The sequence below is a fragment of the Petaurus breviceps genome, unplaced genomic scaffold (assembly GCF_028583685.1).
Source record: "Petaurus breviceps papuanus isolate PSGF00001 unplaced genomic scaffold, PetGlider_PUasm1.0 188, whole genome shotgun sequence".
NCBI classification, from domain to species: Eukaryota; Metazoa; Chordata; class Mammalia; order Diprotodontia; family Petauridae; genus Petaurus; species Petaurus breviceps.
In genome coordinates this window covers 5,154,950-5,172,272 of record NW_027185804.1, presented here as the reverse complement: position 1 = coordinate 5,172,272, position 17,323 = coordinate 5,154,950, and the positions used below count along the sequence as shown (strand labels likewise).

Genomic DNA, 17,323 nt, shown 5'->3' with positions numbered 1-17,323 from the left:
ACTCTGGCTTATAATAAGTATCAGGAATGGATGTAGGAGTTACATAGCACAGTCAAGGACCTATTTACTTTGTTAGGACAAAACTCCTATACAACAAAAGATTTTAAATGCCACCACCATGCCACTCTTCCCAACCCCGCCACCCACTCATTTTAATGAGATTTGACCTATAACACTAATCCATTGCTAACCTTTTGCAGCTCTTTTATTTGTTCCTTTACTTTCTCGTGTGTAAAATGAGAATTCTAAAGGAAGAGACTTGCCTTGTGTGTCAGGGAGTGAGTAGTTGTGGAACACTGGAAAAAAGTTTAAATCCACCCTGGCTGATGCCTTCCTTCTCTCACTTCTTTTGCACGTATTATCATCTTAGCACTTTATTGTATATAAATAGTCCCCAAGTTGAAAAAACCCATTTATAAGTGGTTTGGGGAACTTGGATTGGTTTTTCCCATGGAACAACATTACAGATGGTGGTTAGATTCCCAAACCAACCCACAAAAACATAAATAGCTAGTTGAAGTATAGGACTATTTCAAACATATCTAACTACCATTTATATTGGAAAACACATGCCACGTGCCAACTTGGGATGCCTTAAGAGCAGGGAATCCCTGTGTGGGTCCCCACAGGCATGTGGGGAATTACACAGGGCCTGTCTGGGGAAATTGGGGGAAAGCTAGATGAAGTCACTTTTTGAGTTTCAACATTTGCACAAAGAGAACTGGAAATGAAAATATAATCAGATAGTGTGCTAAATCAGAAACTCCAAAAAAGCAGATAAAGGGGCTATTTTGTTGTGGACATGTTGATCATCTACATGCTTTGATAACTGTTGCTAGGCATATACAGCATTCCTAGAATGAATGATAGAAGATAAAACCCAAATTGGAATTGAAATCAAAATCAATTCAAATAAGAAAAATGAAAATTGAAAAATGTTCTCAAGTAGGAGAAGCTTAGAGGTGGTAGGGAGAATTTTAGAAGCAAACTAACCTGTGGCCTGTTTGTGTGAATCAGAGAGTGGCTTTCAGGCAAGATGCCCATTGTGACCTGTTGTCTAAATGTCTGTCTGCACAATTTAGCATTTTATTTTAACAGTGTGTCTGTGTGTGTATAAATAATGCTGTCATATGAGATGCTGTCTTCATCGTGTGTGTGTGTGTGTTGTCTTCCTAACCAGATTGTATGGTTCTTATGAGCTGGACCATATCTTAAGTTTCTTTGGTATCCATATCTCATAATGCTACGGACGTGACAGAATCTTAAGTAGCAGTGGGCAGACTTTTTTTAGTTACTATTGGAATCTTAATATTAGGATTAAAATAGTGGTTTATGCAGAATGTTTGCATTGTATTTTCTTGTTACTACATGCTATTTTAGAGATGATTTTAAAGAATTGTTATTTAAAAGTAGAGGTTCTCCTTCTACCTGCCTTAGATATCTATGTGGATGAAAAAAAATACGTTGCTCAGTGGCTGACTCTCTGAGGTTAAGCCAAACTGTCCTTCAGAAAGGAGACTTAAGTCTATCACTGGGCCTTAACTTAAGGTCTTTGAGGCTTTTCCTGAGTTTGTGTCTCTCTGGAGCGACTTTGAAGAATCCAAGGTTAGTACTCCCAAGTGCTAGAACAAGGCATAAAGGGGAGTAACAGTAAGATGTAGGAGTAACTAACAGTAATAATCCTAAATAGATGACAGTGCAGACAACCAAACCACTTACTGTAGTGAGCAATGGGAAGCTAATTTCTAGAGCAGTAAAATTAGGGTAGAGGTCTTTTCCTGCAGTACTCTGCCCCTTCCAGAAACAATGCACACCTTATTTCTTCTAAATATTTGCAAAAGCTATTTAGGAAGCACTGAGAATGTATGATGTTCTCAACTGCAAATACTGTCCAGTTCTGGAGGAGGAAATAGAGGATTTTATAGCCACATAAAAAAGGGCTGAAAAGGACTTCAGTCACTCTCTAGTCAAAGCCCTTCATCTTAGAGAAAAGGAAACCAAAGCCCAGGAAAAAAAAGTGGCATTATTCACCATGCTTCAAGTTAGCCTAGAGACGCAGAGCCCCCTTCCAACTCTGAGTCTCTGTTACTCTCTTAGTAAAAAGTTAGTAACTAAACATTCCTTCATTTCTTAAGGATGAGGACAAGGACAAAAGAAATGGTTCCAAAAAGAGGAGGTCCAGGTGGGCCTGGAGGATCCCAAAACTCTCTCCCAAGTCTGACATCCCAGCGTGCCATGGTTCTGTTTCATGACAGAACAGAGATCTCCCTTTACCTGCCTTCTGGTGGCCTGCAGAGCTCAAGTGTTTCCAAGAGAAAGATTGAGAAAATTTAAATGACTAGTATTTAAATAACTGGAAATGAAAGTATAATCAGATGATATACAAAATCAGAAACTCCAAAAAAGCAGATAAAGGGGATATTTTATTGTAGAAATGCCCATCATCTGCAAGCTCTAATAACTCTTGTATTCAGGAGGTTCGTGGCTACAAAGAGAGACCTCAGCATACAGTCCATCTTTGTATCTATGAGCCCTAGACCTTCCTTAAGAGTAATTGATTGCAGTTGGCACATCCAACTTTCTTCACTAAGGTTTTGTTTCTCTGACGGAGGAAAGCTTTGTTAGAAAAGCAGGCTCCATGTGCCTGGAGCATACTTGCCTGCAAGCCTGTAGGAAGGCCTTTATTTGAATGACTGCCTCACGTTGACCTTCCTCGGCCTTCACTTGTGCTAGCTTTTCTTTCTCAAGTTTTTATGCCCAATTGTGTTTGTTAAACCAGCCCCTGAACATTAAGCCTAGGATTGATATTGTGTCAAGTAGACCATCCTCTGTTCTCTTTAGAAGCCCTAGATAGAAAGAAAGAGACACTGCTTAGTGTTGAACCTTGAATAGCTCATAAATCACCTACAGACTTACTCTGTTATAATACTCTGTATTATAAAATTCCATGCAGAAATATTACCTGCTTCTATAGGATACACATACATGCATACATATATCACAGTTGTGAAACACATAACAAATTTTCAGTCTCCTATAGAAGGCAAAATGCATTTGGGTGTTATTTCCCATGGATAGAGAAAATCTTATATACTCAAAGGATCTAGAGTTAGAAAGAACCATAAAGGGGCAGCCAGGTGGCTCAGTGAGTAAGAGCACCGGCCCCAGAGTCGGGATGACCTGAGATTGAATCTGGGCTCTGATACTTAGCACCACACCCAGAAATAACTGGCCATGTAACCTTGAGCAAGTTACTTAACCCCAATTGCTTTAAAAAAAAAAAAAAGGACCATAAAGATAATTTAGGCCATCACCATAATGAAATTGAGGAACAGAAAGGTTAAGTAATTTGACCAAGGGATACATAGGTAGTAAGCTATGGATGAAAAACTTGAACCCAGGTCATCTGACTCCCAGTATTCTTTCCACTCTACTATATATTATCTTGTGTCAGAGTAATTGAAGGACATAAAGTCAAGATTTTAGCATTCAGGGAATTTTGTTTCTCAGACTAGCAGTGCTTTTAGGCTCCAATGATAGCCTTATTCACAACTGTTTTCATTGTTTAACTGAAATTACAGAATCTGTGAAAGGAAAACCTTGAGTTTTAAGACCTGAAAATTCCATTTATAAGGAGAAAAGATTTATTTGAAACTTTTGTTGTTTTCTTGAGAAATTTATGTTTAAAGTGTATTTTATGAAAGGACTTCATTTTCTATTTTGAAGAAGAAAGGTAGTCTTGTAGTGTGACAGAAAATTGGATTGTGGCCTATTGCTGTCGCCCTCTGCTGGTAGGGAGAGAGGGCAGAGCAGAGCACACTTGTCCTTACTAAGGGTGTCAAAGCAGTAGGGTGAGAGAGAAGTCATATGAAGAGGCCATGAAGAGAGAATAAACTTTGTGAGTGTTTTCAGAAAATTATTTAAGAAATACATGTTTGTGACTCACATATCAGAAGCCATAACTGCCACCAAATTTGTATATTACATATTCTGCAAAATAAGCATACTCTTTATAATTGTGTACTCACATCAGATGAGTATATGACTTTATTCATTGATAGAAAGTATTGCCTTTGAGATTATCATTCATAAAACTGAATAAATGTCATCACTGAGGTTGTGATTCCTGAGAATCCCTTCTTTATTTTAGACCACTTCTTGCCAATTCCATCTGTCTAGATTTAGAGCTGTTGGAAGAAAATATTGTCCATAACAAATATTGGATCAGGAAACAAAAATCCAGTGTTCAAATCCCATCTCTGCTGCCTATTACCTGTGTGACTATGGACAAGTCACAGAATCAGAAGAGAATGCAGAGATCACCCAGTACAACAGCTAACTAAAAAAGAATCCCCTCTACAACATCCCTGATGACTTGATCATCCAACCTGGCCTAGACCTTGTAAAGGGCAGCTCATGATAAAGGGAGTGTACTCAGGAGAAGTGTTGAAGAAAAGCCAGCATTTCCAACATATGGATCACAAAAAGTTTTGGGAAGCAGATTAGAAATTCTGTTATGTTATAGTAAGAGATTTGAGATTAATTGTGGGTTTGTTTGGGGGTTTGAGTTGATTATTTTTATTTTGTTTTACATCTTAATGATCCTGATAAAATCTGTCTCTAGAATCTCGCTTGACTGACTGGCTGGTTGATGGGTTGGTTGGTTTTTTGGGTGGAGAAGGATCTAGACTTGTGATCTCATCAATGTAAGGAATTCCCAGTGAGGAGCCTTCCTCTACCCCAGTAGACTGGCACCTTCTCTTCAGCCTAGTTTCAGTGACTGACTGGGCCTAAGAAGGTGAATGACTCGTCCAAGGTCACACAGCCAGAATGTGGCAGAGGAAGGACTGGAACCCAAGTCTTGCTGAGTAGCAGATTGGCTGTCTTTAGGAAAAGGGCCTATATATACAAAAATGTTTATAGCAGCTCTTTTTGTGGTGGCCAAGAATTGACCCATTAATTGGGGAATGGCTGAACAAGTTGTGGTATATGAATTTAATGGAATACTATTATTCCATAAGAAATGGTGAGCAGGCAGACTTCAGAAAAGCCTGGAAATACTTGCATGAACTGATGCTGAGTGAAGTGAACAGAAACAGGAGAACACTGTACACAGTAACAGCAACATTGTGTGATGACTGACTTTGTTAGACTTAGCTCTTCTGAGCAATGCAATGATCTAAGACAGTTCTAAAAGACTCATGATGGGAAATGCTATCCATATCCAGAGAAAGAACTACAGAATCTAAATGTAGATCAAAGCAGACTATTTTCTTTTTCTTTTTCTTTCTCATGACTTCTCCCTTTTGTTCTGATTCTTCTTTCATGACATAACTAATGTGTAAATATGTTTAATATTTTTTTAAAACATCTGTTTCTCAAAAAAAAAAAAACAGGTCATGCTACATGACCTAAAAAAAATAATAATATCTACACCATCCTTGTTATTTACTGTGAATAGTAATAATGGGGCTGGGACTTGAGTGCCAGTGGCCTTACTTCTCTAATGTCAGTAGGCTTCTCACTCTGAGCCTCTCTCAGTTACAAAAAAGGAGCACTCAGTTTCATGTCAGTGGAAAGGCCAGGTAATATTTAGGATCAATATGGCAGCCGGAACAACTGGGCAATAAGACCCCAGTATCAAATATGAGATCCCCCTTTTGGCTTTTATACCCTGACCTCTTCCTACTTTTCCAGTCTGCTTACATTTTATACCCCACACATTTACTCTTATATTTACACCCCATCTTTGAATTCCATGCCCCCTTAATACTAATGCCTTTCCTCTGAGATTACTTGGAGCTTACCCTGAAAATATCTTGCTTGTTCTAGTTGTAAGCTCATTGAGGACAGGGACCATGTTTTTTGCCTTTCTTGGAATCTCCAGGAATTAGCCCTGTCGCCTGGCACCTATTAATTGCTTGGCAAATACCCATTGATTTACTGACTGACTGCCCAGGGAAATTAATGACTCACCCAAGGTCAAACAATTAGTAATTCTCAAAGGTAGAATCTGAGCCAAAAAATCTCTGACTCCAGATTCATTATTCTTTCCCCTTTATCATGCTCCCCCTCTAAAAATAAAGTAAATTCATATTAACAAAGTTGCCTTTTGAACTTCACTCTCAAAATCGATCTGTCCTTTCAGACATACAACACTCTCCATTTTTTTTTTCAATCTACTAAAAGTCTGCCTACAACCACATGACACTCATTTTTCATGAGAAGTTGGCAAAAATTAGCGTTCAAATGGCCTTAGGCTCCAGCCTATCATAAGGTCAACCAGTAACCCAAGGGTCATCTTATGAAAGATCTGGTCAGACAAACACATCAGAGGGAGTCAGCCTCAGAAGTTTTAAATCTCAGTTCAAGTTTAGGGAAGAATATTCTAAGAAACAAAAGAACAGTTCTTCATGGAGATGTAGAATAGCAGGATCAGTGAGGAGGAAAGGGAGAGAGAGGGAGCAGGAGCAGTGGTGGGGGGAGGCCAGAGAGGGAAAGCTAGAGACATGGGGGGGGGATGAGGCACCTCCCCATATTTGCACATCAGTCCCTAGGAAGTACCTTTAAATAAAGCATATGAGGATCTTCTTTGTAGAGAATGTGTGAGGGGAGGTGACAGGATGAGGAAGCTGGACAGCTTTCTGGCTTTTCCCAAAAAAAAAATCTTAGTATGATATCAGCATTTTGTTTTAAATACTTAATTAAAGAGTAATAACATATGGAGTGGCATAATGGATGGATAGGCTGCCTCAGAATCATAAAGACCTGAATTCAAGTCCCTCTTCTGATACTAACTGGTGTGACCCTGGGCAAACTTCTCAGTGCTGAGGCAGATCTCTAAGACTACTATCTAAGTAAGGTATAGAATAATTCCCAATCTACATTGGTAGAGGAAGTCTCCCTACCAGCAGTTTTGTAAATCATTAAAATCACAGAAATGGATCCAAAAAACCACCAAATCTAGATAAACTCAATGATAACCACTCCTGGACACACACACACACACACACACACACGTGCGCGCATTTTAAAACCTGTAATGAGCAATTTTTTGCATTTTCTGCTAGTTTAATTCTGTCTTTAGCTCAGATAATCCAATGCCTAGCATAGTGCTTTCTACATTTAGGTAATTAATGTTGGCTGAGTTGAATGTATGAAAAAGTAGTACTATGTACTGTTACTTTTTAGTTGTTAGCATGATTTCTCCCTCATTAGATTATAAGCTCAGAGATGGTCTTTCGGGTGACTTAAATTGTTTTATTTGTCTACTTCCAGAAAAAGAACTATGGAGTCTAAATGTAGATCAAAGCATATTATTTACTCTCTTTTTTTGTTGTTGTTATTGTGTTTCTTCTTTCTCATGGTTTCTCCCATTGGTTCTAATTCTTCTTTACAACATCGCTGATGTGAAAATAGGTTTAATATGAATGTATATATAAAACCTATATCAAACTACATGCCATCTTGGGATGGGGAAGGGGAGATATGGGGAGAAAATTTGGAACTCATAATCTTATGGAAGTGAATGTTGCAAACTAAAAATAAATAAATTTAATAATTTTTTAATTGTTTTATTTCCACATTGATGGTTTTTTTTGTGTGTGTTCTCACAGAAACTTGCCCCTGGAGTCAGTCAGTTTGCTTATACCTGTGTGCAGGACCACCCCATATGGACTAATCAACAGTTTTGGGAGACAACATTTTACAATAATGTGCAAAATCAGGTTCGCTCCCTATACCTCTCAGCCAAGGAAGACAATCATTCAACACACTTGAAGCAAAAGGTGAGAAAATGGGAAATGTCTTTGTGGACTAGAACTCAGCCTGTAAGTAGAAGAGTATTTTAAAATGTGTAGTCAAAATTTAAAAAAAAAAAAACTCAATAGCTTTGGGTTTTTTTGCTTGTTGTTTATTAGGTTAATTTCTAGGATGGTATTTATTTGTACTAGCATATTTGAATGGTTCGTAAGCCCAGAATTTTAACAAATGAGAATTCAATGGGAACAGGTATTGAAAAACAGAGGTAAGGGATATCCTAAAGCCTCTTCCTTTATGTTTATGCTTTTATGAAGTTCATCTTTTATAAACATTCTCTTAAAGTGGTATAATGCTGGTGGCACTGTGAATTGGTTTCACCTTTGAGGAGCTTAGTCTGGCAGCATGTAACGAGAGCTACAAAACTATGTGCCCTTTGACTTGGAAATTCCACTTTGGAACAGATATCCCAAGGATATAAATCCCAAGGGGAAAAAAGTAATTTGTACAAAGATGGTTTCTAGAAGTGCTATTTATAATCATGAAAAACTAGAAGGGGCAGCATCTGAACAAATGAAGGTGTTGGAAAAGGATAGAACACTTGGGAATTAAGAACTAAGTTACATGGGTTTTGTCCTTTCGTCAGAAGGTCTGTCTACCTGAAATCATGTTTAATGACAAAAAAAAAAAAGGACGTGAATTATAGCCATGCAAAAGCTCATCCATGTAAAGCTTGTTTAACAGAAACAGGGATAAAAAAGGGGTGGGTCCCAGACCTGCTGCAACTGGATTTGGGGAATCTGCTCTTCCTCAGCTGGGCTTTTTTGAATAAGTTACAAGAAAAGGCCTTTCTGTCCACTGGGGCTCCTCTCAGTAGTTTTCTATGGTACTTTTTGCTCTTTAAAATAATCTCTTCGAGTCTGCAACTCAGCTGGCAATTTATATGGAAATCTTTTAAAATTCTGTGAATTGATATCTTCACCAGCAGAGCATATGGATTGCCCATTCTCTCCCAACCTTCTGTCTTTTCCTTTAATGGCTTCCTTATTCCTGGGATCCTTTCTCCCATCCCCACCCCCAATTACCACCCGTAAAAATCCAGCTCATTATTCTTGCCCCAGCTCAGCTGTCATTTCCTTTATAGAACTTGCCTTAATTCCCCAGCCAGAAGTTCTGGTTTCCTCATCTGTACCGCAATGGCGCTCTGTCTGTTCCTCTATTATGCACCTATGACAGAGTGTCCTGTGGCATGATTCTTCGTGTGTGTGTTCTTTCCTCCCTCCCCATAGAATATAAGCTCCTTGAAAGACCTCGGTGCTTTCTGGGCTGTCTTTGTGTCCCCATGGCCTGCCGGAGTGCCTGGCACAGTGCTGGAACTCTAAATAAATGCCTGTTGATTAAGTGCTATGTTATAATTAAATCCTATGGGGTAAATTTCTTGCTACCACAGCTGTAGCTAAGAGAATTCCCTTATAGCCTTGAGAGGGCAGAGATTGTGCCTTTTCTTTTACCAAGTCAACAAGCATTTATTGAGCATTCACTGGGTGCCAGAAATTGTGCTAAGTGCCGTAACCACGCAGATGGTGTAATCCTCTGTGACCAGGGCAGGCTGCTTGTGATGTAGTTTGTTTCATTTCTGTTCTTCAACTGACATTTTAATTCAGTCCTGTTTGTATGAAAATAGGAGAGAATTTTAAAGAGGCAACCATTTGGTACTATATTTGGTTAAAAGACTTGTTGCATTTATATATTGCAGATTGCTGGATGGATCACCTTGGGCAAATATTACACTCTAGAGGCTTAAAGACTGTTTTTTATCAACAATGTGTATTGTAGTTAATCTTCCATCACCAGCGTCACTAGACATATGATTGTGACAGTAAGCTTTTACAAGTTTAGTCATTGGAAATTCCCATTTTGCAAACATACATCCAGAATCTTATCTAAACTAGCATCATAGTAGTGGCCCCAGTTGAAAATTGTGATTATGGCTTTCTCATTCAACCAGCTGGTAAACACTTAATTATTATAATCATCTCTCATGTTTTATAATCTAAAGTGTGATAAATGAGGCATGCTTTGTTGCATTTCTTTTGGACCATGTGATTTGGTTGAGAATTGACTTTCAGTAAGAATACATCTTTCTTCATAGACCACTAAAGATTGGTGTCTGTGCCATTGCTTTTGAAATCAAATTAGACTATTGTCTTCCATCAGTAGTCATTTTTAGCATGTAGTAACATTTAAATTGAACTTTTTCAGTCATTTATGAATCAAACACTAAAGTTTGTGTTTGTGTCCTCCCTATTTGTTTTAAATGGCTAAACCCAAGCCAACACTTACCCATGTTCCACTGCACAGAAAAGACATTCCTTATTTAATTCTGAGGGTGCCCTTCTTTTTAAAAAGTTATTTTAGTACTATTATGTTCAATTGCATAATCCTCACTTCCAAGAAAATGTGAGTATTTTCCATCCCTGCCATCCATAATAACACAAAAAAGGCTAGCACCTCAACATTGTTCCAAGAAGCACTAGGCCAATTGTTTCCTATAATTAATCTATTGAAAGTGATATAGTTTATAGATAGAGGTAAGTAAAGTGGAAACCACTTGGTCTGTTCATTGAGCTGGTTTCACTGCGGTCTTCGCGGGGCTTCATTAAAGCCCTGAGGATTCAGAAGACCGCGACCTCTGCGTTTGACTTATTTTTTTTACACAACACATTGTAGTTATCCAAATGTTAAGCTACTGAATCATAGTCTTCATTTTTTAACAACCTCTGTCTCACTCTTTGGACTATGTAAAATGATTGGTCTTTTCTCTTCATTCTCATAGGAGAAAATTCCAAAAAGCACAGACCAGGAGAAGACTGCGATGGACCTAGCGGCGGAGCAGTTGCGGCTGTGGCCCACGCTGAGCAAGGAGATGCAGCAAGAGCTGGTGCAGAAGGAGGAGAGTACAGTCTTCAGTCAGGCGATCCACTTTGCAAACCTCATGGTCAACCTGCTGGTCCCTCTGGACACAAGCAAAAACAAGCTCCTGAGAACGTCTGCCACTGGAGACTGGGAGAGTGGAAGCAACAGCATCGTCACCAACAGGTTTGGGAAGGAGAGAGAGGGCGTGGACTCTGTGTGATGATCTCAGGCCAACATCATTTTATTAAAGAGAATGTGTAACATTGGGGAGAGTTTTTCCTGTAAAATGTCAGGTCTTGACCTCTTGGTGTCACTTCAGAATGCTCATTTGCCCAAGCTTAAAAAAGCTTTACTTGATCTATTGCTCCTTATAAATACTGTCCAGTGTCTCATTTCACTGTCAAATGCCATGATTTATATCTGTTATGTCTGCTTCTAATCCATCCTTCCCATTCATCTGTCTTCCTTTCACTTGTCCCTGTGGTGATTGCCCCCTTCTGAGATTACCAGGGACCTCCTTCTCATCCCATCCAATGACTTTGCTTCAAGTTTCCATTGTCTTTGACCTCTGTGCAACCTCTGCTGGTGTATTGCCTGTCTCGAATCAAGATCTAATAAACATTTATTAAGCACCTGCTACATGCCAGGCACTGTGCTAAGTGCTGAAGATACAAATTGGAAAAAAGAACAACAGTCTGCCCTCAAGGAGCTTACAATCTAATGGGGAAGACAACACAGAAAATGAAGCTGAAAAGGCAGGAAGGGTGGAGGAAAGGAAGTCAAGATGGGAGCATGATAGAGAGGTCAGTCAGAGTCCCAGATAGAATCACTGGGTGAGAAAGAGATGTCTAAGCTGAGCTCTCTCCTTAAATGAAGGTTTGGAATTCACAGCCCCACCCTTCATTGAGAGAGGTAGAGAGGAGTGATGAGGTAGAATACCAAGACCAGTGGGATATTACAGGCCAGTGAGGTTATCCCAATGATGGGCCTCTTGGGACATGATGAAGTCAGAAAAGCCCCACAGTAGTGTAGCCAGGTGAGAAATGAGATGTTCTCTCCTCCTTTGTGTGCTGTGACACTGCTTTGTCCTCCTGATTTTCCTGCCTTTCCAATTTTGCCTCTACCAACTTTTTTGTCTAGCTTGCTTTTCTCCTCTCCCAAGTGGATGTCTCCCAGTATTCTTTCTTTCTTATATTCTCTCTTACTGAGTTCATTCACTCTCAGTTTCAGTATATTCTGATTATACAAAGTACATCTCCAGCCTTAACTTCTCCAAAACCCTTTCCTATTGGTAATCCATAATGATTCTGCCATCATCTGGGCTGGAAACCTTGGGATCATCCTTGACTCTTTTCTTTGCCATCATCTCCAGAATAGGTGATCGTCACATCCTTGTAATTTTCTCATTTGAAAGGTTTCCCAAATTGTTGCCTTCTTCTTCATTCCAATTGCTATCAGCCTAGTCCTTACCCCTGTATTACAATAATGGATCACTTCCTCACTGGTATCCCTAATTCTAGTCTTTTCCCCTCTATTCAGTTCTGTATACCAAAATACTATTTTCAATATGTCACCCAACTCAAAACTTCAAGTGACTTCACATTACCTATCTCATCAAATATGAATTCTGCTTTATGTTCAAGGCCCTACATAATCAGGTCACACCCCAAATATCTTGCCTATTTCCTACCATTCTGTTATGCTAATGCCCCCATTGTCCCCACAAATGCAGTGCTTTACTTGTGGTCCTCCTTCCCACATGCTTTCCCTCTGGCCTCTATCTATCCATGTCCTATCAGTCATTCAGAGGTTGATTAGACCTTCTCCAGGAAGGTTTCTCCACTATTTCAACCCAAGGGATCTCTCCCTTTGCCAAGCACCAGTTTTCCTCTGAATTAGTACCGTCATCTTTAGCATTTAATTATTCTGTCATTGTTTCTTGTAGTAATGGCTGTAGCAGGGAGTTGTTCAGTTGGAAGGGAGCTCCAACTCCCACTTTTCCAGCTTTGTCTTTTGCCTAGGACAGCCCATCGTCTTCCCTTGATCTCATATCTACCAGCCCTTCTTTGGCTCTTGCTGTCAATGGGCAGCTCTCCTTAAGGGGACACAATTTCCTGATTTCATCCCTTTCCTGTAAATCAAGGGTTCTTAACCTTAGATCTTTTTATTTTTTGGAGGGGGGAAGGCAGGGCAGTTGGGGTTAAGTGACTTGCCCAAGGTCACACGGCTAGTAAGTGTTAAGTGTCTGAGGCTGAATTTGAACTCAGGTCCTCCTGACTCCTGGGCTAGTGCTCTATTCACTTTGCCACCCAACTGCCCCTAACCTTAGATCTTTGGATAGATTTCAGGGGGTCCTTGAACTTGGACAGGAAAAAAAATTGCATCTTTATCTTCACTAACCTCTTAACTGAAAGTTAACATTTCCTTGAATTATTTTTAAAAACCTTATTTGTAAAAGGATCCATAGACTTTAGCAGACTGCCAGGGGATCTAGGACACAAAAAAGAAAAAGAATCTCTGCTGTCAGTACTGAGATTTTATAGAAATATTCCTTAGTTTTTTTTCCTGTGCATTTTTCTGCTAGTAATTACAGAGAAACAGAGAGTATTTTAAAATAAACAAATAAGGAAAACTATAAGAAGTGTCCAAAGCACGGAAGATTCAATAGCCTGATTTTCATTGTATGCGCAAGTGGGTCTGGGTCTTAATACTTGTAAGCATCCCTCTTCACTGATTGCATTCTTTTAAATGTCGTTTTTTTGTTTTGTTTTGTTTTGTTTTGTTTTTGTTTTTTGGAGGGGAAAGGCAGGGCAATTGGGGTTAAGTGATTTGCCCAAGGTCACATGGCTAATAAGTGTTAAGTGTCTGAGGTCAAATTTGAACTCAGGTCCTTCTGACTCCAGGGCCGGTGCTCTATTCACTGTGCCAGCTAGCCACCCCCTAGATGTCAAATTTTCTACTATATAAACAAATGTTAATTAAATAAATGCCAGCTCTATGTGGCGATGTAAAGAAAATAAACAAAATTGCAGCTATGAGGAAGCCATGTGCCTATAGATGTGAAGATAGCTTTTTAATTTTACATTATTGTGTTAAAATTCGGCACCAGCAAATACAGCAGACATTATATAGAGGAGATGAGAAGAAAGTGCCCTACTCTTAAGATGCAGATGTTAATATTTGACAGGTTGTCCCATCAAATCTACGTGGGTTAATCAGCTAGATAAAAGAACCAATAGAGTGACTCCCCTATATTGGCCAAGTGTTAACCATTTCTGTCACTGGCTTCCTCAGCATTGCAGGGAGTGTTGCTGAGAGTTATGACACAGAGAGTGGCTTTGAGGACTCCGAGAACAGTGACATCGCCAATTCTGTTGTGCGTTTCATAACCCGGTTTATTGATAAAGTTTGCACCGAGAGTGGAGTTACTCAGGATCACATCAAGAGCCTTCACTGCATGATACCAGGTAACAGTGATGCATATATTTCAGACTTATGAATTTTTAAATTACATTTTTGGTGAGATATTTTTTTGTTGTAGCTGCTTTGGTTCAACCCAAGACTTATGAGTTATAGATTTAGAACAGGACTCAGAAGTCATTCTGAGATCGCCCCTCAATTTATAGATGAGGAACCTGCAGTCCTAGAAGTTAAGTGACTTGCCCAAGGTCACACAAGTAAGTAAGTAAGAAGGCAAGCTAGGAGCCAGCCTCAGGTCCTTTGACTCCAGGGTCCCAACTCTTAGCTGCTCTGATAAATACCTAAATAATGCATGAATCAAATATTTACTTTTGCCCTACTCTGTACCAGGCACTGTGCTGGATACTGGGGTACAAAGGCAAAAAAAAAAACCAGTCCTTGCCCCTCAAGATGCTTCTTTTCTGTTGGGGAGAACAACAGGTATGAATAAGTTAGTAAAAAATATACAGAGTCAATACTAGGTGAATTCAGATAGGGGCTTGCAGAGGGGAGGGAGGGAGGGAGACCCAGAGAGGTGAACATACCAGGAGATACCTCATCTAAAACAGGGCTTTTGAACTGAGCTTTGAAGAAAGCAGTATATTCTGATCTGTATTGTTGATTTACTATTTAAATACAGGATTTCAGAACTTTTTTTGTTCATTTCTACTTCATCTGAATCATTTTACCCTAAATACTCTGAATCTTTCTAGGAATTGTAGCAATGCATATTGAGACCCTGGAGGCTGTTCATCGAGAAAGTAGAAGGCTCCCCCCAATACAGAAGGTAATGTTGCAAAAAGTGTGCTCTCTCCATATGAAAGATTCATTTGTATTTTGCAGCATTTTTTTTTTCAAAGAGTGGCAGGAAACAATTGAGCCTGGAGGGGTCACTTAGCTTCGTTCCTGGGAATAACTTATTCTAGCTCTTTGCTTGACTCATATGCAAGAGCTAGAATGGACCCAACCATGGGGCCAGGCCCAAGAGTTAAATTAGACCACATATAACCAAGGGGAGGCTCTTGTGAAGGAGCTTGCCTGACCAGGTTGAGGCATTCTCCCCTACTCGAAGTGATCTGGACATCAACAAAGCAAATAGTCATTTTAAAAGTCTGCAGGCCTTCCCTCCACCAGAACTTAAGGATGGTGGCCACACCCACCCTTCTTCTTGCCATTTGGTCAGTGTGTTGGTCAGATTCAGAAGTTCACTGAGGTCTAAATGACCACTCCAACCCCTGGCCCCAAGCAACAGCTTTATCATCATACCTCTTGGGTCAAAGTCAAACACTGGAATAGAGCCTTGTGGGCTTATCTTTTTCAGTCTTTTTCACATCACTGTAGCATGTAGTGGGGCTCTCCAGGGCTGACTCCCCAACACCTCCCCCAACCTGGACAATCTTGCAAAAACCACCAATTCCTTATTAGTGTCCCCCTTTCCTGTTCCCTAATTCTAAACCACCCACCTTATCATTTGAGGTCTCGTAGCAGGAGGTGCAGTAGATAGAATGTCAGGCCTGGAGTCAGGAAGACTCATCTTCATGAGTTCAAATCTAACCTCAGACACTTAATAACTAGCCATGTGAAGCTGGGCAAGTCACTTAGGCCTGTTTGCCTCAGTTCTTCAACTGCAAAATGAACTAGAAAAGAAAATGGGAAACCACTCCAGAATCTTTGCCAAGAAAACCCCAGACGGGACCACAGAGGCCGATGTGATTGAAGTGACTGAACAACAAGAACAGCAGCAGTTCTGATTAAAGCTTTATTATCCATGTGCAGTGACTCAAAAACTGTCTTGTTTCTTGCGTATTTAAGCACCCAGAGTTGAGTTGGTGATAACTATTTTTTTTCTCATTAGCCTAAGATTCTAAGACCCACCCTGCTTCCAGGAGAAGAAATAGTTTGCGAAGGCCTCCGTGTGCTTCTCGATCCCGATGGAAGAGAGGAAGCTACAGGAGGGCTTCTGGGAGGTCCCCACATCCTGCCGGCAGAAGGAGCCCTGTTTCTTACCACATACAGAATTATATTTAAAGGGACCCCTCATGATCAGCTAGGTATGGATCACAAAATCCAAAAAACCCATTGGTGTTAAAAAGGTTAGATAGATCCTGGACTCTGTGTTGATGTAGTAAAAGCGGTTGGTTGTTGGGGGAAGGGGGGAGGTTGTTAGTTATTATTTCAGAGGAAGAGCTAGTGCTTTGTAAAGTCAGACATTTCCCAGTGTGCTTTCGTCTGTTATTAGCTAATAATTGATTGAACACTCATATCATTTGAGAAATCTCAGGTACCTTCCTAAAAAAAAATCACAAGTGTATTTGTTCAAATGAGCATTCATTCTATCTACTTAATGAATTACTTCAGAACTAGCAAGACTTGTGGGTGGACCAGGCAGCCAGCCACCTACTTGGTGTGATTAACTGGGTGCCAAAAACACCTCATTTCCTAGAATGCTTCCATTACCGTCCTTGAATGAAGCTGAAAATCCCCACCATCCATCATGTTACTGACCTTCTGCCAGATCTGTAATCAGTATCTTAGCCTAAAAGAGCATTCTTCTCAGTTGTGTCATATGATACCACACTTTTACAGGGAAAATAATGGAAAGGGTCTTTTTGTTCCAAGTTCTGCCTGATATTTTTATTAATTTCTTACTTTTTAAGTTCCTCTCTTTTGGACATGTTGAATTAGCTTGAAAGTTCTTTACTAATAATTGGGGGTCAATCAGCAAATATTTATTAAGCTGCTTCCCTCTGTAGCTTCAAAGAGTGGCTAGCATTTCCACAGCACTTTGCAGTGTACAAAGTACTTTTTATACTTTACCCATTGCATTTGATCCTCACAACAGCCCTGTGAGAGAGGTATTGCAGATACAATCCTGACTTTACCTTGGAGGAAACTCTGAGAAGTCAGGGGGAATGCTCCCCAGTGACCCAGCTCCAGGGCTCTTCCCACTGCATCGCAGGGACTTTTGGCAAAAATCCCAGTCCTGGTTGACCAGCAGCTTGGAAAAGAAAGCCCCAGAGAAGGCTGATGGGCCAGCGGGCAGAGTCTGGGCTGCATTTGTCATTACTTACTTCATACCTCAGGTGACTATTGAGAAGATCAAATGAGATAATAGACATAAAGCGGTTTTAGGCATAAAGAGTTATCGTTGTTGTAATTATTCCGTTGGATGAATTACGTTTGTAGTTCT

General features: G+C 39.9%; 1 protein-coding gene across 2 annotated transcripts in view; it reads left to right on the top strand.

Moving 5' to 3' along the window:
* SBF2 (SET binding factor 2) overlaps positions 1-17,323 on the top strand; it is a 526,457-nt gene that overhangs the window by 400,609 nt on the left and 108,525 nt on the right. For both annotated transcript variants that reach the window (XM_069091201.1, XM_069091202.1), the window contains exons 18-22: positions 7,617-7,787; positions 10,595-10,857; positions 13,969-14,141; positions 14,847-14,920; positions 15,989-16,184. In XM_069091201.1, coding sequence (XP_068947302.1) covers positions 7,617-7,787; positions 10,595-10,857; positions 13,969-14,141; positions 14,847-14,920; positions 15,989-16,184 — 877 coding nt within the window. The remainder of the gene's footprint in view (positions 1-7,616; positions 7,788-10,594; positions 10,858-13,968; positions 14,142-14,846; positions 14,921-15,988; positions 16,185-17,323) is intronic.